The sequence below is a fragment of the Lissotriton helveticus genome, chromosome 2_1 (assembly GCF_964261635.1).
Source record: "Lissotriton helveticus chromosome 2_1, aLisHel1.1, whole genome shotgun sequence".
Taxonomy (NCBI): Eukaryota; Metazoa; Chordata; class Amphibia; order Caudata; family Salamandridae; genus Lissotriton; species Lissotriton helveticus.
Window position 1 is genome coordinate 1309697864 of NC_136059.1, and position 22488 is coordinate 1309720351.

The window sequence follows — 22488 nt, forward strand, 5'->3', positions numbered from 1 at the left end:
TGTAGCTCAAACGGTTAAAAAATTACTAAAAGAAATGTGACTTATGTTGCTGTGAAGTGTAGGGCCCTTTGCAAAGGTTGACTGGTCACCTTTCCCTGTGCTGCATTTGTATGTTACACAGGTACTAATGAGGCAAAAGCTTTGCAGAGGCTGTTAGTATGTATAAATATGTTAAAGAAATAAAGTATCATAAAATGCACCACATTACACTGCAGCCTTTTATTGTTGCATCATTTAGTCAATTTCTGCAACATAATTTTGGCCTCCATTGCTGCATAACTCCAGTGGCGCGAAAGCAGGCTGCACATGTTAAAAGTGTTTGTGTATGAAGCAGAGACTATGACGTTTGCAAACTTAGGGGCTGATTACGAAGGCAGGCGGACTTCAGACCTCAGAATTCGGGGAATGGGACCGCTGGCCTTTAAGGTGGCGGCCCGACGATAGGCCTTACAATGCGACCGCCACTATGGCATTCGCAGTGCCTATCTTTTACATTGCAGCAGGTGCTTCTGGCTACATCATCTGCCGCTATGTAAAAACTGACACGTCAATCAATCAATCAATCAATCATAGCATTTGTAAAGCGCACTACATACCCGTGAGGGTCTCAAGGTGCTAGGGGGGGGGGGGGGGGGGACTGCTATTGTTCGAAGAGCCAGGTCTTGAGGAGTCTCTTGAAGGTTAGAAGGTCTTCGGTTTATCGTAGGTGGATGGGGAGGGTGTTCCATGTCTTGGTGGCGAGGTGGGAGAATGATCTGCCACCGGTGGTCACTCTTCAGATGCAGGGGACGATGGCGAGGGCGCGGTCTGCGGAGCAGAGCTGGTGGGCGTAGAAGCCGAGTCGTCTGTTGAGGTACGCCGGTCCGGTGTCGTGGAGCGCCTTGTGTGCATGGGTGTGGAGCTTGAAGGTGATCCTCTTGTTGACCGGGAGCCAGTGCAGGTCTTTCAGGTGGGGTGTGATGTGGCTGCGGCGGGGGATGTTGAGGATCAGTCGTGCGGAGGCGTTCTGGATGCGTTGCAGTCGTGACGGTAATTTGGCCGGGGCTCCTGCGTAGAGTGCGTTGCCGTAGTCCAGTCTATTGCTGACGAGGACTTGGATGACCATCCTTCTAGTTTCGGTGGGGATCCACTTTAAGATCCTGCGATGCATGTGGAGGGTGTTGAAGCAGGTGGAGGAGACGGTGTTGACCTGCTTTGTCATGGAGAGTGTTGGGTCGAGGATGATCTCTAGGTTTGTGCGTGGTTGGTGGGTGCTCCTAGTGCCGTTGGCCACCAGGAGTCGTCCCAGGCCGATGGGGTTGAGCCGAAGATGAGGATCTCTGTCTTATCCGAGTTCAGCTTCAGTCGGCTGTCCCTCATCCAGTCGGCGACAGCCTTCATTCCTTCATGGAGGTTGGTTTTGGCGGTGTGGGGGTCCTTGGTGAGCGAGAGGATCAGCTGGGTGTCGTCGGCTTAGGAGATGATGTTTAGGTCGTGCTGTCGGGCGATGTGGGCGAGTGGTGCCATGTAGACGTTGAACAGCGTTGGGATGAGAGATGAGCCTTGGGGTACGCCGCAGATTATCTCGGTGGTTTTGGAGCGGAAGGGGGGAGGCGGACGCTCTGTCAGGTCCCATGTCTGGGGGCTGGGGGGAAAGGGGCCCGCTATGGGCCTCCAATGTCCCTTTCCGTCAACTTTTCCATGGCGGGTGAACTGCCATGGATAGGCTGGCGGGTAAAGGGTATCGTAAGCCCTACTGTGGTGCCTGGTAGGCACCACCAGCATTGTAGGAACCAAGAGCCCCTCCGCCGCACTGGCGGGTTCAAGGAGCCAGTCGGATGCGTGGCGGTTGGTCTTTCCGACCGCCAGGAAAGCACCCACCATTGTAATATGGTGGGCGTTGATGCAGTCACCGATGGCAGTGGGACTGCCAATGACGGGGTGACGTGGCGGTTCCACCTACATTATAATCACCCCCTAAGTTTGGTGTGCATGCAAGTCCTACATTGCCAACCCCTGGTAAGTTGCACTACTGCTGAAAAAGGCCAATGGAGGTACCAATGGGTGCGGTGGACTGGCCTCAAGGATCTTGTGACCTCAGTGACAGTCACTGTTGATCTAGGGTGTGCTTCTTTGTATGCCTGCTCGCAAGACTGGAGGTGAACTGCAGTATGGAATGTGGTGGACAGGCCTTCCGGGTTAACTCACACTTGCCGCCATTAGGGTCCACCTACGGGTGCTAAGACACCAGGGCTTTTAAGGTCTATCGGGCCTTCTAAGGTGTAGCATCGGAATGAGCTCTGCTAGGGGTACGGTCTGGTGGATTGGTCATGAAGGCTGAAAATGGTGCGCCAGTTCCGAATTCAGCAGCTCTGGCCAGAGTGCCACATCTTCTCCCACACTGAACACCATAGTGCCCCACTGAGAGAAACGTGCACTGCCTTCAGCTACATCTCAATTGTGCTGCAACTAAATTCAAATTATGCACTAGACAACAGTAAAATGCTGCCTGAAAAAAAAACATGAATAACACCATAAAAAAAAAAACACTCATAAGGAATGCAAGAATAAGTAAATCATGTGAAATGTATTCAGGAACAAATGGTTACCGTAACAGTTTTAAACTCATTATTCAGAAATCAGTAAGTGATTTTACCTGAAATATTCAGGATATGGCTACAGGACCAGGAAGGGACCCGTTTCAATATCCATTGCTTATATCCTTTCATAATGTAAGCAGTTTGATTAAAAAAAATCACATCCCCGAACACAGAGTATACATTTTATAAGCTAAAATAATTAAAACAGTTGAAAATGATCATATTAAACATTTCCACTCCACTTATCAACCAGGTATTGCAGTCCCTTTGAAATGGTGCACTTCCAGTGGGAAAACAATGTTGTTCAAAGAAAGAAGAAAAAAAGAAAGTAGCGCTTTCACTGGCAAACTCTGTGAAGTGGTTCTAATGTGTGTGGGTGTAAATAACAATCTGGCCTGTCTGCTGACCACTCTGTATTGCTTAATTTAGGTATTTCATTTTTTTTTTCTCTCCGTCCCGAGGTTTTTCTTTGGAATTATAACACGGTCAGTAAATGAGGAAATATCAAGCCAGTGTCCGCCTATTTTGGATCCATTTCACAGAGAAACAAATGAAGAAAGGAGATGCAAGAGAGAGTAATAAGAGCTCTTGAAATCAGAACTTAAGGAGGAGCGAGACAAAGACAGGAATGGGTATGAAGGAAAAGACAGTTTGTTTCCCCTTCTCTGCCCTTCCCAGAACGCAGAGCCTTCCTGCAGCATAACAAAGGGCAGAGGGCGGTGGCCTCTTTGACTCCAGGCAGGTCAAGTGCAGGGCCATTAGGTAGCGCTTTAGCGCACTAATGGCCCTGCTGAATAACAGAAGGGAGAGGGGAAATTCTCTTGTCCCCTCGCCCCCCCCACCCTTGTCCCCCGTGTCCCCCCCACTCCAAAATCTGGGGGGGACATATCCCCCGCGTCCCCCACACTTCCTACGCCCATGCATGAACAAACAAATAAGCACATAAACTAGACCACAAGAAGGTAAAGCCTTTCTGGGGGATTACGGGCCGTGGGAGCCAACATTCCGAATGGCTCGCCTAAACAAGTCTTACGAAAAAATGACTGACAAAAACAAACATAACAAAAAACTGAAGCAGCGCATGTTGTAACTGCACGTAGAGAAACTCATTAAAGAAAAGAGTGCTCACAGACTTAAAAACACGTACAGTGTAACAACCGAAGTAAAGGGGCCAGTCGCCATGGGAGGTTACAACTGAAGACAAGGCGGTACTAAGGAGGGACTAACATGCTTACTAAGGAATCAGAAGCCAGCATTTAAGAAGGACAATGACACAAGTCAATGACAAATATGGGCGGAGAGTGGACGCGGCTTCTCCTCCATACTCCAGGACAAGTCGTCTCGCAGACAGTGCATGCGCGCTGACTCAGGCTCTACCTAAAATGGAGACATGATCCTTGGAAGCCCAAGTGTAGCAGCGCTACACAAATGTATTAAATGATACGAAGTGATAGGCATGTATATTGTGTTATTACTATAGCCTTTTAATTCAAATTCCACGACAGATGACTTATAACCCAGCTTTTTGTTCAGCTGCTAATGGAGCCAACAAAAATGAGCTAAACTCAAGCCTGTATACTCAATCCTTGGAAATCAAAAATCCATGGTGCCTTCAGAGTTCACAGATCTCATGGGTGCAGGCTCAACCAAAAAGGGTTAGGCAGCTAAAGGTTTGCTCCTTACACAATAGTCCTCCAAGATATTGTCTGCGCGCCTTGAAGTGTAAGGGCAACCCCCAACTCTACACAGATGCTTACATTTATGTTGGAATAAGGGATTTAGGTTTTGGTTAACAAAATGATTGCAGGAAAGCAAACCATAAGACAAGAACAAAAGCTGAAGCCTTTTAAGGGATCACCAAGAAATCATAATGTACATTATCACACTTAAGTTAAACACATTAATGCAGCTTTAGCCCAGCACTCCAAACAGCAGCAGAACATTCAGGTGGTTTATTAACTGACTTTCAGCGCACTGCCAACATTGGCTCTGAATGACTATGTACCTTACGAAGTTGACAGAGAAGACACTCTATTCATTGCCTCACAGACCACTATGGAACAGGCTTGGCTAACTAATAAGCGGTTATCGGTGATGGAGGACTGGCTTGTGCTTGACGATCTCTGTTCAGGCAGAAATATGTATGTAAAAGACACCCTGAGGAAAACTCAGCATGAACAGACTAGTGCCCACCACACATCACTTATTATTAGACCGAGCCTCTTCTTCATACAGCTGTCACCCTGAACAAAGCTCTACATCAAGAGGCCAGTACCCCACCAGGCACATCGACTATTAGTAAGTCAAGCTTCTTTTAAATTCCACTTTTGCCATAAAGAAAAGTGAGCATGTAGAGGCCAGACCCCCCAGACACATTACTTAATAGTAGGCCAAGCCTCTTCTACACACAGCTGTCACCATGAACAAAGCTTTGTATCAAGAGGCCAGTCTCATACCAGACACATAACCTAATAGTAGGCTGAGCCTCTTCTACACACAGCTGTCACCATGAACAAAGCTTTGTATCAAGAGGCCAGCCCCCCACCAGACACATTACCTAATAGTAGGCTGAGCCTCTTCTACACACAGCTGTCACCATGAACAAAGCTTTGTATCAAGAGGCCAGTCTCCTACCAGACACATAACCTAATAGTAGGCTGAGCCTCTTCTACACACAGCTGTCACCATGAACAAAGCTTTGTATCAAGAGGCCAGCCCCCCACCAGACACATTACCTAATAGTAGGCTGAGCCTCTTCTACACACAGCTGTCACCATGAACAAAGCTTTGTATCAAGAGGCCAGTCTCCTACCAGACACATAACCTAATAGTAGGCTGAGCCTCTTCTACACACAGCTGTCACCATGAACAAAGCTTTGTATCAAGAGGCCAGCCCCCCACCAGACACATTACCTAATAGTAGGCCGAGCCTCTTCTACATAAAGCTGTCACCCTGAACAAAGCTCTGTATCAAGAGGCCAGTCTCCTACCAGACATACCACAAAATAGTTGGCCGAGCCTCTTACACATGTAGGTTTCGCCCTAAAGTGAGTTATTGATATAGAGGCGCCAGCCTCCCATCACACATATCACCTATTAGTAGTATGGTAAGCCTCTTATACATACAGTTTTTGCCATGAGCAAAGTTCAACCAGAAGAGGTCAGAATCCATCTATTATTATATGCCAAGCATCTTGTAGCTACAGCTTTCGTCCTGAACAAAGATCAACACGAAGAGTGCAGACCCCAACACAGACACCACCTATTAGTAGGCCAAGCCTTTTCTACATACAGCTTTTGCCATGAAGAAAGGTCAGAAAGAAAAGGCCATTCCTTCGCCAGGCACATTACCTGTTAGTGTACCAAGCTCTTCTACATACAGCTTTCCACATGAAGCGATCTATTGAGATTTAGAGGCCAGTCCACCATCGCATACATCACCTGTTAGTTTGCCAAGCCTCATCTACATACACTTTTGCCATGAAGAAAAGTGAGCATGAAGAGGCCAGCCCCCCACCAACACATTACCTAGTAGTAGGCTGAGCCTCTTCTACATACTGCTTTTGCCATGAAGAAAGGTCAGCATGAAGAGGCCATTCCTTTGCCAGGCACGTTACCTGTTAGTATATCAAGCTCTTCTGCATACAGCATTCCACCTGAAGTGAGCTATTGAGATAGAGAGGCAAGTCTCCTATCACATGCATCACCTATTAGTAGGCCAAGCCTCTTCTACATACAACTTTTACCCTGAACAAAACTCAACCAAAAGAGCCAGCCCTGCACTAGACACATCACCTATTACTATATGCCAAGCAACTTCTAGATACAGTCTTCGCTCTGAATACAGATGAACATGAAGTCCCATCCGCTACCACACACATCACCTATTAGTAGGTCAAGCCTTTTCTACATGCAGTTGTCACCCTGAACAAAGCTCTACATCAAGAGGCCAGTCTCCCACCAGACACATCGACTATTACTATATGCCAAGCAACTTCTAGATACAGTCTTCGCTCTGAATACAGCTGAACATTAAGTCCCATCCGCTACCACACACATCACCCATTAGTAGGCCAAGCCTTTTCTACATGCAGTTTTCACCCTGAACAAAGCTCTACATCAAGAGGCCAGTCTCCCACCAGACACATCGACTATTAGTAGGTCGAGCTCCTTATACGTACCACTTTCGCCATGAAGAAAAGTGAGCATGAAGAGGCCAGCCCCCCACCAGACACATTACCTATTAGTAGGCCAAGCCTTTTCTACATGCAGTTTTCACCCTGAACAAAGCTCTACATCAAGAGGCCAGTCTCCCACCAGACACATCGACTATTAGTAGGTCGAGCTCCTTATACTTCCCACTTTTGCCATTAAGAAAAGTGAGCATGAAGAGGCCGGCCGCCACCAGACACATTACCTATTAGTAGGCCAAGCCTCTTCTACATTCAGTTGCCACCCAGAACAAAGGTTTGCATCAAGAGGCCAGTCCACCACCAGACACATAACCTATTAGAAGGCCGAGCCTCTTCTAGATACAACTTTCTCACTAAACAAAGCTCAGCATGAAAAGTATTTCAGGCTGTTTCCACAGGACGTTAACTGAATTGCCCTGGTATCCAGTGAAACATGCATGAAATCGCACAGAAGACTTAATCTTCAGGGCAACTGTGTTGGCGATAATATGATGCAGGTGTTGGGTGAATAAATGAAGCGTTTCCAATAACAGTAAACTGCAACACATTCCCCCAAAAAACGTTTTGTCAAAAAGGTTCTCTTGATTGTGAGGTTAGTTGAATATAAGTTCCAGATGCTAAAAGCTGGAATAAACGAACCTGTTTGACTCGAGTTAAGAAAACCAAAAGCATGGTATCCTCTGGGAAGCTGTTATACCAAAGGAGATACTCTTCATCTCAGTCACCCGCATACCTCCTTTATTTTAATGAATGTGTTGCTTATTCTTGCAGTTTGTGGTTGCTGCATCTGGACATTTGTAGTATTTAATATATGATTTTAATGTAGCCATTCATGTGAATAAAAACAAAAAAATCATGAATTCATATTCGTTCCTTACCGTTCGAAGGGGAGATTCTGGAAGACGCCACTGAATAAGACTGAATCCACGGAGTCACATAGGAAATGAGTAAACTGAAAAGAGCAAGAGCCAAGATGAATCGCCCGGCTAGCAGGACAAAGTCCTTCACACCTGTAATGAATAAAGATTACGATTTGTAGCTGCTTGTTTAGTCAAACGTGTATTATGTTTGATATTAGCACGTTCCTGTGTCCATCATGTGCAGATACAACTATAATTCCTAAAAAAAAACACAGTAAGCTGACTCACATATGGAATTAACTGGACTAAAACAGAATAAAACAATTTAGTTAAAACAAACAAAACAACAACTTTTAAAACACCCTCAATTTGATTTCCTTGAGAACACAAACACGGCCAGAGACCCTGTTTTCCGTAGTGTTCAATAACAAACTGGTGAGCCTTGAACTCGGAGGAGAGGAGAGCTCCTCCAGGGCGCCCCACTGCCGCAATGAGTGCAGGTTCCCTTCAGAGGCAGTAGACATCGGAAGCAAGGCAGTGCAGCATCAGACAAAGTTGATACACCCCCCGGATCTCTCGGGAGTGAGACAAATGCCAAAGACTAGGTTTGACTTTTGATTCACTGTGAAGGCCCATTAAAAAGAATGTCATGGCTGACAGCAGAGTGAGCACTGTGTTATAAGTGTGCATGTGTCATCACACAGTATGCTGTTTCAAGCTTTGGCACGCCATGGCCAATCTTCCTGTGTCCACATGCTCCAGCTCCTTTGTTCCCCAATCTACCACCATTCTGGCAACCACTCACCTCAGACCACATGCCGATCTGTCCCTCCATTTTGAGTCCAAGTTCGAGTCAAAATTCTCATCTCTTCTATTGTTTTTTAACTCGCCCATGGCACTTCCAGAGGCACAGAGGTGGAAGAAACCGCACTATATCCAGTGATCATTCAACTAAACCTTATCATACACAGTGGGGGCTCTTCCGCTCCTGCCTTCCCAGATCCGTGCCGGCCACCACCGATCATACACTAAGTAAATATCTCCCTGTGAGAAATACCCCTCACCACCACCAATATAGATCAAACTGCCTATAAAGTGCAAGGGAAAATGAAATAAAACAACATACATCTGTGATCACTCTATTAACAACCATAGCAGCTTCCTTCAATGCAATGACCAACACATGGCCCAAACCTGCTATCACTGTTGCCCTCCAAAAAAACAGATGGGCCTTTAACCACAACTAGCTGTGGTGGGTTTTGCAACCTTTTGTGCAAGCACCTCTGCTTCACCAACCCTCCTAGCCAAAGTCTTCCAACCTATTTCAAGAACATAGCCATCACAACAGAAACTACCACATGGACTAAACAGTGTCCTACATTATAGACCTGCCAGACTTTTCATCACTTTTTTCTAAGAACTTGAAGTGAATCATCGAACATAGCCAAACTCCACGCCACCCCACGCCCCTTTTAACACAAAAGTCATGAAAACAAGTAGGCATTCTCATAGCTGGAAATGGAGAAAGATGAGCACTCCACAACTTCTTCTTGTCTTTACTCACTCACTCTTGAACCACAAATATTGTTATCCTGACACCCACACCAAAAGTGCAGAACCTTGCAATCTTTTGTTGCGGTTTATTTACAAATATCTTTAGATTAAACCTGATTCTTTATATCTAAGACAATGCTGCATCACTAGCTGCCTTGCTGTCTCAAATTCTCCAAATTGTTCACCCATCTCATCTTTTTGCAGTACTATTGAAACCCTCCTACCCATCTGACTATAAGCACTCTTGCCAAATCTTCCCATAATCAACTCTTCTTGCACCTAACTTTGACATCTTCACAGTTCAATTCGTAACACCCCAGTGCATTTCCACATCGCACATTCTTGCTAGGCTCGAACAAACCTTCTCTCAACAAACAAACTGACCCAGTGCTTAAAAGCAGAATCTGTCAATTCAACCCTCAATATGCTCCTGGATCATAATCCTGCCCTTGCTTGCGTCACCTACTCCTTCTCCTTTTGCTCCTACTCCATGTGCTGCTGCTATCCCATATTCACCCACCTCTTACCTGTGGAGTCTCCCAACGCTCCATTCTGGTTCCATGCCTTTTTCGACATATTCCGACCCTGTGAGGGGATAGAGTAGTGCCCTCTGTCTTTAGCTTCCCATATGAGCTCTTGATGAATAGCTCAGATTTTCTCTTTTCCCACCCTCACTTCATCCATGGCAATGCAAATGACCTCAGAGCAATCAGACGCTAAGACCCCTTGCTACACAATCAGACACTAAATGACCCTTTGCTTCCCCAAACTCTCATTTATCTCCACTTAACTCCACCTCAAAATGACATTCACACTAGATACCCTTAACTTATCAGTCTCTGCACAAACCCTACAGGTTTACTTTGATAGCCAAATGTGTCTGGACTCATACAAAGCACTCACTGCCACCTCTGCCAACTTCAAACTCCTGAGCACCCATCCAATCTTGTCTTGCAGCCTAATTCCTGAAGAACATTCTTGTTCTCCGGAATATAGACATGGATATCGGCTCACTCGTTGAACTCTTGGATATATATATCTGCATCTATCTACAGCAACTGGCGACAGCATTGTGGTTATGGTTCAATCACATTTTTTCAGTTACAAGGCATTTTTTGGGTTAACTTATAACTTTGGAGCCATCTGACAAATCATCAGGAAATGTGTCACTTTCTCCAATATCTGTCTAAGTTTGGTATGCGATGTTCACTGAAGGTGACACAATAATTTCTGTTTTTGAGGCCCCATATGCAACTGCTTCGATGCATGGGCAGTTAAGCAGAGAGCCCCGGCATCTTACTGTTCTGCTTTTAGTCGAGGACAATGCTTATATTCCAAAGTTCTGGAGAGGGATTGAAAAACATAAAGAAGCCTGTGTCATAAAACCAAGTTGTCTGTGTTCAGGATTTATAGTTTTAGTTGGTTTTACCATCTTATCCTGGTTAGGTCCCCCTGAAAATGGCTATTTTTCATGGGTCTAGCATTTGACTTAGGCAGGGATGTCACCCTGACTAAGCAAATATTCTTTACAGACATTATTGCTGTTTAAGATCCAATGTATTTTATGTTGTTATGGCCAAATGGACGAATTCTTTAAAACTAGGCCAGTTTGTGTTTTAAAAAGTAAGATATTCGACCCATTACTATGAAATAAATTAGTAAAGCATACAAGGCCACCTATCTACCATTGATGTAGCACTCCACCTGAAGCAGATTGTAATCTGTCATTATTATTACCTTACAAATGTGAATAAAATGGTTACTTCAGAATAATTACTTCTATTGTATATGTTTTTTTAATAATGTGGGTTCCCACTTCCTAAGTGTGCAAAGTGGTGCCTCATTCAAAGAAAGGTGTTGACTGCTCTCTGTATTAGAGTGCCACTTTATGCATTTTCCCAGACTGTACTACTGGATACTCGTTTAAGGGTGAGGAAACAATACCTTGCTCATTGTGGGGCATTATCTGAAACCTGCAATCATGATGTAAAACATAGTTAAGAAACGTCCTATGTGCTCAGACTGCCAATGTATATGCAACAATAATGTTTTGGCGACAAGATCTGAAGACTCATTTGTGGTTTAACAGTAACTGTATAAATTACATGAACATAAGGAAACAATTAAAATTGCATCTCATGAGCAAACAAGCAAAAGGCAGCAGCTCTATGACTGCCTCACCAATGTCCAATACAAATGGCTGGTATGCAATGTAAGGAGGGACATCATGGTGTGCTTCCATACTTAGTAGTGGAATACTCATGAAAAGTGTGGGCAAAGCGAAGAGCAGCTTTGTTTACATGTGCTGGCTACATGGTCTGCTGCTGGGGGAATTAAGAGCCGTCCTGGAAGGAATCCCGAAGTGCATCAGAAGGATCAGCAGTCTTATACCAGTTTGGTGCCACTGACAGAGGAAGGTGATGGCAGAGGCAGTGCAGTCTGCAGCAGCACATGTTAATGGAGTAAAAATAAAGTATGACGCTTAGTGAAGTGCTTTAGGACAATGTTGGCTCTCTCGGAATACGATTGTTTATTTGGATAGAGCACAATTTAAAGTCCTTGCCAGAAAACTGGCAGCTAAACTGGCAATTTCCAAGAATGCAGTCACAGTTGGCCTGCATGAACTTTCACAGGACTATTCTCGGCTGGAAGCACGTGGCCTGGGAGGCTTGTCAAAAGCGCAGCGCAGGTGTGGACAGCAACATGTTCACTCCTGATGTCTTATGGACATATTCTTATCATTAAGAGACTGAACTAAGCCATCAATCAATCAAAACATCTTTATTCGGCAGGGAGACTCTCCACATAAGCAGTTTAAAATACATACAAAAAAGATAAATGAACATCAAAGGCGACCAACATGTATCATATAGACTTTGAGAAAAAGCATGGTACAAGATGTTAATCAAAGTGCACAGTGCTTCTTGAATGTACGTCTTTTTGAGAAACAAACTTAAGAAACAACAGGTTTCATTTTCAGTTAAATCTTGTAGACACCTAAAAGCTTGTAGGCATTTATGATAATTGTTGAGCCTTAAAAAGGTACTAAAAACATTCTCGTAAATAATTGGTAGTAACCAAGAAAAAAGTAAAATGAATCATAATTTGCTTAGATACATTGATACACAGGCAAACTCATGAGCTCAAGTTGTGCTGGAAACCTCACAGGAAGCAAAGGGAATATTTCAGGGTCCTTGCTCTAAATTGAAATAGAAGCGAGCGCACCCAAGTTCAAGTTCATAAGCTTTTATTCGATTTGCACATACAAATCATACAAGCATAATAAAAATACATAGGTTAAAATATTAATACACAATAAACACACAAATATTACAAGGGAAAGGAGTAGCAGACATATGAAAAAGCTAGTGGGCAACAGTTAAAAAAGTTAATTTTAAAAACAACTAACCGATACAATAATATAACGTTCATAGGTGTACAGACAGGAAATCAAAAGATTTGTCACAACGAATATAGTTTCCTGGCAGCTGTACATTCCGGTAAAATAAAACTGGGCCACATGGACTAACATAAAAGGTAAATCTGGAGAAAGCAGGGAATCATACAATTCATGCTGTGCACATCGACACATAAAGTTATTCCTTATTTACAAAGCTTGGATAAAACTCATAAAAACTTATATGTACAGACAGGAATGTAAAGAGTAAGGCAGCACTATACAATTCCTGGCAGCTGTACATCACAGGTACAGACAGGTAAGTATAAGAAAATTTACAGTAACATACTTTTCCTGGCAGCTGTACACTTCAAAATATAGGTAGCCAAAAAGAAACAAATATCCTCATTCTCCAATGAGGATAATAATGTCAGTGCAGTCTTTGTGGAACGGGTATTGTACTTTATAAAAATGGGTTTGAGGTATTTTACCCTAAGAAAATGAAAAAATTTACAAAAAAGTAAAAAATGGCAACAACTCTGACGTGAAATACTGTCACATGGACAGGGTATCTCAGATCTAACTTTCTGGTTCGGAAACGCAACCAGATGGTGAACAATACCCAGTCTGACACGAGTTAATACAAATTGATGGGAGGGACGGGTCACGTTCACAAGGTAAGATTGAAGCCCCAGAGTTAATTTCAAGTCCTTATAGAACTTTACGGTGGCTAGCTTACCGTATACTTTGTCTCGCTCTACCTTTTTAAAATTTAGGAACGTTGACTTAATTTCCTTTTTTGGGATAGAGACTGCCTGCTCTGGATCAAGTAACACATCAATATTAAATAAAAGGTGATACCAGAAATGAATGTATCTCAACCACTGTATACGTGAAGAATGGTCCAAACCTATACAATCAAGAATAATATCTTGAGTGAATCGAGTCTCTGGCTTAGCCCAAATAGAACGCCACAATAAGAGTGGCCGAACGGCTGCTAAGTCAGATATAAACTCGACCCCAACCTCTTCATGAATCAATTGAACAGAGGCGGAAGGAGGGACACATAATAATCTCCTTAAAAACTTGTTTTCATCCATTTGGAGGGATGGGCCTTCACTGTGGCCCCATACACCGGCCCCATACAGTGCAGAAGAGGCACAACGAACATTATATATATTAATCATGTCTGGGATGCTTCTTGATCCAAGTTTGGTGGCAAATCGGAAAATGCTGCTGGTGGACCGCAGCATTTTTGATCTAATGGTATCGAATTCCGAAATCCAGGTCCCGCTGTTATTATATGTAATTCCCAAATAACAAAACTTTTTAACATGTGTCATTTTATCTTTGTCCAGGAAGAAGGTATGCTTTGTCTTTATTGCTGCCTGGCCACATGACATGACATAAGTCTTGGATTTGTTCACACAAAGCCTCCTATTTTGAATAAACAACATAAAACCATCGATTAGACGCTGGAGGCCGATCTGTGTGCGAGATAAAAGAACAGCGTCGTCCGCATAAAGTAAAAGTGGGACAGGTCTTCCTCCAATCAAAGGGGCATCTGCTTGGATGTCAACCAGGGTGCGATCGACACCATTAATAAAGAGGGAAAATAAAAGAGGGGCCAAAACGCATCCCTGCCGGATGCCCCGTGAAACTTTGAAAAAGGGGGTGCATTCGCCTAGGGTGCCGTAGCGCACTTTACAAGAGAGTTTTTCATAAAGTCTAGCTAAAAAGTGGACAATTTCCCTCGGTGCCCCAGATTCTAGCAAAACCTCCCAAAGAATAACATGATTAACTAAATCAAACGCGCTGCTCAAATCAGCAAAACATAAAAAGAGATTGCCATTTTTGGCCACAGTGTATTTATTAATTAAAAGATCCAGATTTACACATTGTTCCAAAGTGCCCATACCTTTCCGGAAACCATATTGAACTCTAGTTAAAATATTCGATTCAGTTGCCCAGGTTTCTAACCTTTTAAGCAGAATCCTACTCATTACCTTTACCGAAGCGTCCAGCAAGGAAATCGGTCGATAATTGGAGGCCTGAGATTTGCTACCTTTCTTATGTAAAGGAATAATAACAGATTGGCCCCAGGAGGGAGGGAAATCAGCTTCTGCCGCACAATTAAAGATCCTCACCAGGATGGGGACCCACAGATCTGGTTCGGCTTTATATAGATCTAGCGGGACCCCATCTGGGCCTGGAGCTTTCCCTCCTTTACTATTAGAGAGTCCATCATGACCTTCTTCTAGTGTTACTCCCAAAGGGAGAGATGGCCAAGAGGTAGTCTCAAGAGACGATGACTCAGAGGGTAACCCTTCAGGGTTAAAGATGTTAGAAAAATGGGTAATCCAGTCACTACATGCAACATAGGATGTTAATTCTGGGATACCATCTTTATTGAGAAAAGGACTATTAATAGTTTCCCAATAAAGTTTGCAGTTTTTGGTCTCCGCTGCTTCTTTTAACTTATCCCAGGCCTCACTCTGTAAAACCTTTTTTCTGTTGGTAATTGCTAATTTATAGTTAGACCTAAAGTGTTTAATTCCCTCGCTATCACGTGGTTTAATGCCTAATGCCTTCTTTAGTTCCCGGAGGGCAAGTATACAGGGTTTGTCAAACCACCCCTGCTTCAAACCTCTATTGGATGCCGGGACCCTAGTGAAAATACCATCAATAATACTATTGATGGTGATAAAGAGTAATAATAGGGGACCAGAGTTAATTTCATTGTCTAGACAAGAACTAATTTGAATTTTACAGTTAGTTAAAACCTCCTTCTGTTTGGCCTTGGAATTAATTCCAGACCATCTGATCCTGAGACCATTCGGTCTGATGGGTACTAGGTCAGTAGAACATTATTCAACTGACTTTGTTGGGGTACCATGCCCTAGGAGGGATATACAAATGCTGTTATGGTCACTGAGACTTTCCTCTTTAACATGTAAATTACAAATGTCTCCGCTACTAGACAACAGAATGTGATCTATAAATGACCCCGCATCCCTTCCAGTAAAGGTAGGACATGTAACAGCCTGAATATTTTTGTTACAGTTTAAAAGGGTCAGGTCTAGCGTAATTAACATATTGTTCAATATAGAACCATATTTGCAATGTGGGAAGTGGAGGGAATCCTCCCTCTCTCCCACTCCCCCCCATTGGCTATACATAGCTGTTCCAAGACCACAGGGGCTCCCATTGGACAAATAACAGGGCTGTAAGTTAAAGTCCCCTACCCAGATGACCTCTGCCTTTCTTTTCGAAATACCCATAACCCTAACGATTTCTTTTTCAAGAGGTGGTAAAATATCTCCTCTAGTGGCATCAAAGATATTGTTGTAGAAATTAACTATAACCAGATCAATACCTTTTCTACATTCCACCCTTACAACCTGGCTGAAGGTCCCAACTGACGTACTACTTCTGACTATACAGTTAATCAACTTATTGGACAGGAGCAGCAAAAGGCCCCCCTTGGCCCTGCCCGAGCTAGATTTAGTAGCTATCAGACAGTGCGATGAGTAGCCTTCGATATTAATATGGTCCAGACACCACGTTTCCTGGAGGAGGATTGAGTCGTATCCTTCCCCAATAAACCTGGTCCAAAAAGGTGTATCTATTTTACTGGCAATGCCAGCAATATTCCAGGAAATAAGGGAAATACCAACAGGCTTACTTGTGTCAGCGGTAGCCGTCTCTGGCTGGGTAACACAGGATAAGGTTGAACTAGCTACCTGGATGCTTGCAACTGGGCCTGGTCTGGGGCCGTCGATGGATGTACTAGTATCAGGACCATTACAATTGAATACTTTACAGGAATTAGTAATTGGAGTGGTACTAGTAGAGTTATAAGATGGGGGGGAATCTGTAGGGCTGCCCTCTATTCCCGTAGCATCTCGTCCGTCCGCCAGGTCAGCAATGGATGTACAGACCGGCGTAGGTGATGCTGAAGCTCTGACCTTGGCAGATGACTGACATTCATAGGCTAAACCAGGTTGCTCGGTAACAAACTGACTAGGGAAAGATGAAGCTCTATGTCAGTCAACCATCTCCAGGCAGTCATACCTATTACTGGTATGAATGCCTTGCCATCCATTCCCCATAGGGTGGCCTTTATTAGGATACCAGGGGCGCAAAGGCCAGTCCCTGTTCCTGTTCTTTTGTGTCAACCAGGGGCCTCCATTATTCCAAGGTTGTTCATGAGGAATAACCCAATTGGGAGCTAATGTTGGAGCATGAAAATTTAATACTGGGGGATAGAAAAACGAGAGCCTCTGGGTATCAATTCCTCCTTTCTTCTCCAACTCTGGCCAAGAACAGATGTGATTCACCGAGGATGCGTCTACACAAGTAACAATGACACAATCCCCCTGAATACTCTTTGAACTCGACCCCACCCATGAAACCCTACGAACAGAAGATATTCTACAAGTATTAGCAGGCTGTAATGGCCTGTTAATACTAAGCCATTGAAGGATTTTATTCAACAGGGACCAGGAAGGTTCATCGGTACCTACTGGGAGTTCCGGAACTCCCGTTAAGATTACCGTGAAAGGAGAAACCTCCGGTGGGAGATGTACCGGACGTTTATACCTGGGCCCCCTCTTGGCATCTGCATGATGTGATTTTTGAGGGATCACGGGTTTATCTGGGGGCGGCTGCAGTGACCCCTGTGTTGTGATGGCGTTAACAACTGGTGGTATAACTGCAGGCGTGGGTTGAGTAGAGTTTTGTTGACTTGTTGTGTGGGCCTGAGATGTAGGCTGCGATATGGGTGTAGCATTAGATTTAGGGGGTATACTCTTATTCAAGGCAGAGACCAAGGTGGGGGTTGGAAGCTCCTTAGTTTTTGCCTGTGCTACAGATGTAACCAGCAATCTAGATGAATTAGCCGGAGTGGACCCCAAACTAGTAACAGTTGGAGCCCCTCCTGCTTTAATAATACCCACCCCAGGCTGAATGGATGATTTGGAAAGGAGAATGGCAAGTTGCTTTTCTATTGCCATGATGCTCTTCTCTAAGGGTTGAAGATGGTGTATTAATAAATCCCTAAAGCTAGCAAGAAGTTGTAATGAATCACTGTTTGGCGGGATGGATTCACCTTCCAAGACATTTACATTAATCGGATTAGTATCTTGTGAGACAGATGGAACCGATGCTCCAAGGTTATTACTGGAAAGGACAGTTTTAGATGGTAAAACACTAGACCCATTATTAGTTCTGGTAAAAATGGGATTTAATTTAGTACTCCCCTTCTTATGCTCATCTGGCTGCTTCGAAACAGCGCCTTCTCTAGCCCCTCTTAACTTGTTGACCTGTGCTAAATCCTGAGCCGGATTATCGGATAGGATGTGCTCAAGGTCAGGGGTTGTCTCAAGGTTCTCCGTTGAGTCCATTTCCGATGACAGATTGGTAGCTGATAGGTCTACAGCACTAGGGATGGTATGTACTTGTGCTGTAGTGCCTGATTGTATTAAAATAGGAATTGGAGTAAATGATGGTAATGGTGTTAAGGCAGTCGCTATGGGGCCCAGAGAAGATCTCCGGGCAATCGCAAGGTCCTGAGAGACCCGTCGTTCTAAAACAGCGATGTTCTGATTAATGGCCTCTGTTGTTTTAGTAATGAATAGATCAATAGGGCCAGTAAATGAAGCAGCTTTAGAGGCAGTTTTACTTCTTGAACCCCTGGTCATGATTGTAACAATTGGAATCTCCCGGTTAGACAGTCAAATAACACAGTCAATAGATGGGAGACAGTACCTTTGGGGCACAGCCCTGGGGATGAGATGAAAAGAGGGGTGGCCCAGCCCAGCCTGGATCAGTCTGGAACGGGCTGAAACGGGCCCGCCCTTGGCCCGGGCTTCGCCCGGCGTCCCGCGAGACGGGGGTGACTCTGTACTTAAGCGCCTCCTGGCGCGCGTTTGACGCGATTAGCGCCGCTAAGGATGCTGGGTTGTGTAGTTTTTTGCTACCTCCACCGCGCTCCGCTCGGCTGCCAGACCCCGAGGTGGAGCAGGGGTCGGCGGCGGGAGGCGGGAGGGCAAAGGCACCAGGCAAACAGCAACAGATGACCTCAAAAGCGGCAAAGGGTCCAGACAGCGGCAATTCTATTCTGCAATGGTTCCCCCCCTCGACCGGGGTGACTCTGTACTTAAGCGCCTCCTGGCGCGCGTTTGACGCGATTAGCGCCGCTAAGGATGCTGGGTTGTGTAGTTTTTTGCTACCTCCACCGCGCTCCGCTCGGCTGCCAGACCCCGAGGTGGAGCAGGGGTCGGCGGCGGGAGGCGGGAGGGCAAAGGCACCAGGCAAACAGCAACAGATGACCTCAAAAGCGGCAAAGGGTCCAGACAGCGGCAATTCTATTCTGCAATGGTTCCCCCCCTCGACCGGGGTGACTCTGTACTTAAGCGCCTCCTGGCGCGCGTTTGACGCGATTAGCGCCGCTAAGGATGCTGGGTTGTGTAGTTTTTTGCTACCTCCACCGCGCTCCGCTCGGCTGCCAGACCCCGAGGTGGAGCAGGGGCCGGCGGCGGGAGGCGGGAGGGCAAAGGCACCAGGCAAACAGCAACAGATGACCTCAAAAGCGGCAAAGGGTCCAGACAGCGGCAATTCTATTCTGCAATGGCTCCCCAACTCCTGGTTGTATTCATCAGGCAATGAGTTGACACAGCACTGAAATGAGCAAGTAAGTAATCCTCAATAGTGGGTTTCTGCGATTTCTCATGCAACCTGATACCTTGCAATGTTTTCAACAACCGGGCCTGTGCTTGGTTTCTGCTAGGTAGTGCACCTATAACTGACTCAGAAACAGCAAACCTTACACCGATCCCTTCCAGTGAATTTTTTATGTAGCACAGTCAAGGAATAGAGAGCCCTTTGTCACAGGCGAGGCAGTCAAAAAGTAGCTTTATGGTGAGTGAGGCTGTCACTTTCGCATAACAGAGAGCCACAGCAGAGTGGGACAAATGCTTAAACGGGCGCATAAATAATGTAATCTGAACTCCTTATGGCAAATAAAATGTGAGGTCAATGCAGGCACCAATAATAAATGCCTGCAAAATCGATGTTCCTCCATTTGCAGAGGCTGTGGGTCACTAATGCCCCATACTCCTTCCCCACAAGTAGCAACAGGTACACACTTAGCTGAATATATTTGGAGTGCAACAAGAGTGCTCCCTCCTGGTGGTGATGGTAAGCCTTCGACAATTTCATTCTCTTCTGTGCAATTTGGGATGCCCATGAACTAGAGGCACTAAATAAAATCCCTAGATATGTAAAAGTGCTGATGTGCAGTAATGTATTTGGCCCTATCGTAATGGGTAAAGATCGATTTTGAGAAATTAATCTTTAGATCTAATTTCTCCATAAAATCCACAAAGGGGACATTGGTGGTGCGATTTATAAGATCCAAACTGAGGTTATTTATATATAAAATAAATAAAGGGGCAAGCACACACCCTTGATGCACACCCCAACATTAAAAACATCAGGTATTCCCTCAAGTCCAAAACCTACACATGCTTTTGTCTCATGGTGCAAAGATATTAAATTGCGCATCAGTATTGGGCCCATTCCCATTTTGATTACAATTTGCCATTACCTAGCCCCGTTTGCACAGTCAAAGGCCGTCGACAAGTCCATAAAAGCAAGATACAGGTTAGACTGCTAACCACAGTGTATTTGCCTATAATAAGCTGTAAATCCATGCATTCTTTCACCAAGCCTATTACATTACAAAAACCCAGCTGACATTTATTCAATACATTATTTTCATTGGCCAGGTTAGTATCTTATTGTGTAGAACTCTTCCAAAGATCTTAGCTGGGATGTCTATCAGGGAGATAGGGAAATAATCCTGAGGCTCAGAGTGACTCCCCTTTTTAAAAATGGGCACTATGATTGAAAGGGCCCAAAATCTTGGAATTGTGTGATGTCTCATGGAATTAAAATATTTATCAGTAAAGGTGCCCATAAAGTCGGCTCACACCTAATCAAATCAATGAGAAAGCTGTCAGCGCCAGGGGCCTTAGCGTCCTTGCTCTCCTGAATGGCAGTTGTGACTTCCGACAGTTGTGTCAATTTTTGTAGTAAAATTTGGAGTGGGAATAGTAACACTCCCTACCCTAGATTCTAACACTGTCCCCAATGTTGTTAAGTTTAGAGTGGGAATAATAGATCCACCTACCCAGCAAAGTCCAGCACATTCTCCCATGTGGGTAGGAATAGTGGATCTCCTTCCCCTGTCCAACCATTTTATAATGTGGCTTAGTTTGGAGTGAAAATAGTAAATCTGCCTACCGCAGCCCACAAAATCCAACACCTTCACCAGCGTGGCTAAGTTTGGAGTAGGAAGAGTATATCCAACCCCCAAAGTCCAACACTTTCCCCAGAGTGGCCAAGTTTGGAATGGCAATAACAAATCCACAAGTCCAAAACATTCCGCAATATAGCTAGGTGTAAACTGGGAATAGCAAATCCAACAGCTAAAAGATGGTCTCCAATGTGGCAAAATGTCAAATGGAAATAGTATATTGACTCCACACCCCAAGTCCAACACTTGCCCAATGTGTCTTAGTTTGGAGTGAGAATAGTAAATCCACCCCTTTACCACCCAAAGCCCAATATTTCCCCAATGTGGTTAAGTTTGCAGTAGGAATAGTAAAACCAACCACCAAAAGTATAACACTTTGACCAACGTGGCGAGGTAAGAAAGCCTGAAATGCAACATTTGTCATATTTTTCCAATTCAATAATACAATTTTGGAGCCAAACGTGAGCATCAGGTCTACGAAATCTCTATCTGCTGAACTTCTGATAACTTGATTCTGTGGTTTCGGTTATAGGAAAAATGCTTTATGGATTTGGTATTCAGAGACGTATATATTTCCAATGAAAATGCTTCCAAGGTTGGGCAATAAAACATCACATGTCCTGGGTCACTTATTGTGACATTACAGTTCCCAAAATTAGGATTGTAACCTAGGTTATTTTAGTGAAGCCTAATGGTATCGAGAAAGTTCTATGAAGTAATTAGAATTTGTTTTTTGTCAGTGAGAGGTGAGTTTATTTTTAAAAGGGGTGTTTCATGTTATCGCCCACTAAATTCCAGAAGAGCCAGCACTAAATTCTGCTTTCCATTTGGATTGTTTTCAAGTATGTGCTTGTTAGACTTGGACTAAAGTAGGGCATATATCTTAGGGACCATTTATCCTCTTTGTAATACGGTTAAGGATTGAAGGGTTAGTGTCTCTGATTTTAGATTACTTTAGCACCCCCTTTCATTTTAAAAACATATCACATTTTATGTTTTGAAGGCCATGTGCTTGTTGTAAATTGGCTAAGACTAATGGACCAGAGTTAGTTCCCAGATGTTTACCTAGATGTCCATTCACTCCAGTCGATGGTGATGCCATCTATTCTTCTTATTATTAAGCAGTGATGTCAAGATTGATTTTTTTTAATTTCTAATTTAGAATCTATTTGCAAGTAGTTTTAGTATCCTTTAGTATGCAACTCGAGTGGGGGAACATGGTTGTGATAAATGTGAGGTATGAAATTAGATGAAAATTATTTACGATGGCTTTTTCAGTTTCCAACAATGGTAGTTGGTATGAGTAGGTTTTAGTTAACCATCTGGTGCTTTGTTTAAAAAGAAAGATGGTGTGATCGTTCTTAAAGTTTCCAAAATTCACCCTTCCTTGCTCCTTAAGAAGTGTTAGTTTTTAACGGAGATCCTAGGATGTTTCTTTTCCCAGACAAATGTATTTATTATCATGTACAAGTTGTGGTGAAAATCGTCTGAAAGTAGAGATGGAATCATGCTTGTTGGATAGTTTACCATTGGTGTGACCATCCTTTTTATTGTTTCCACCCTTCCCCGCGAAAATAAAAATTTG

At 44.1% G+C, this 22488-nt stretch overlaps 1 protein-coding gene across 1 annotated transcript in view; it reads right to left on the reverse strand.

Moving 5' to 3' along the window:
• UBXN8 (UBX domain protein 8) overlaps positions 1–22488 on the reverse strand; it is a 222784-nt gene that overhangs the window by 165024 nt on the left and 35272 nt on the right. Inside the window, exon 2 of the mRNA XM_078677839.1 lies at positions 7651–7782. Within this exon, the coding sequence (XP_078533965.1) occupies positions 7651–7782 (132 nt within the window). The remainder of the gene's footprint in view (positions 1–7650; positions 7783–22488) is intronic.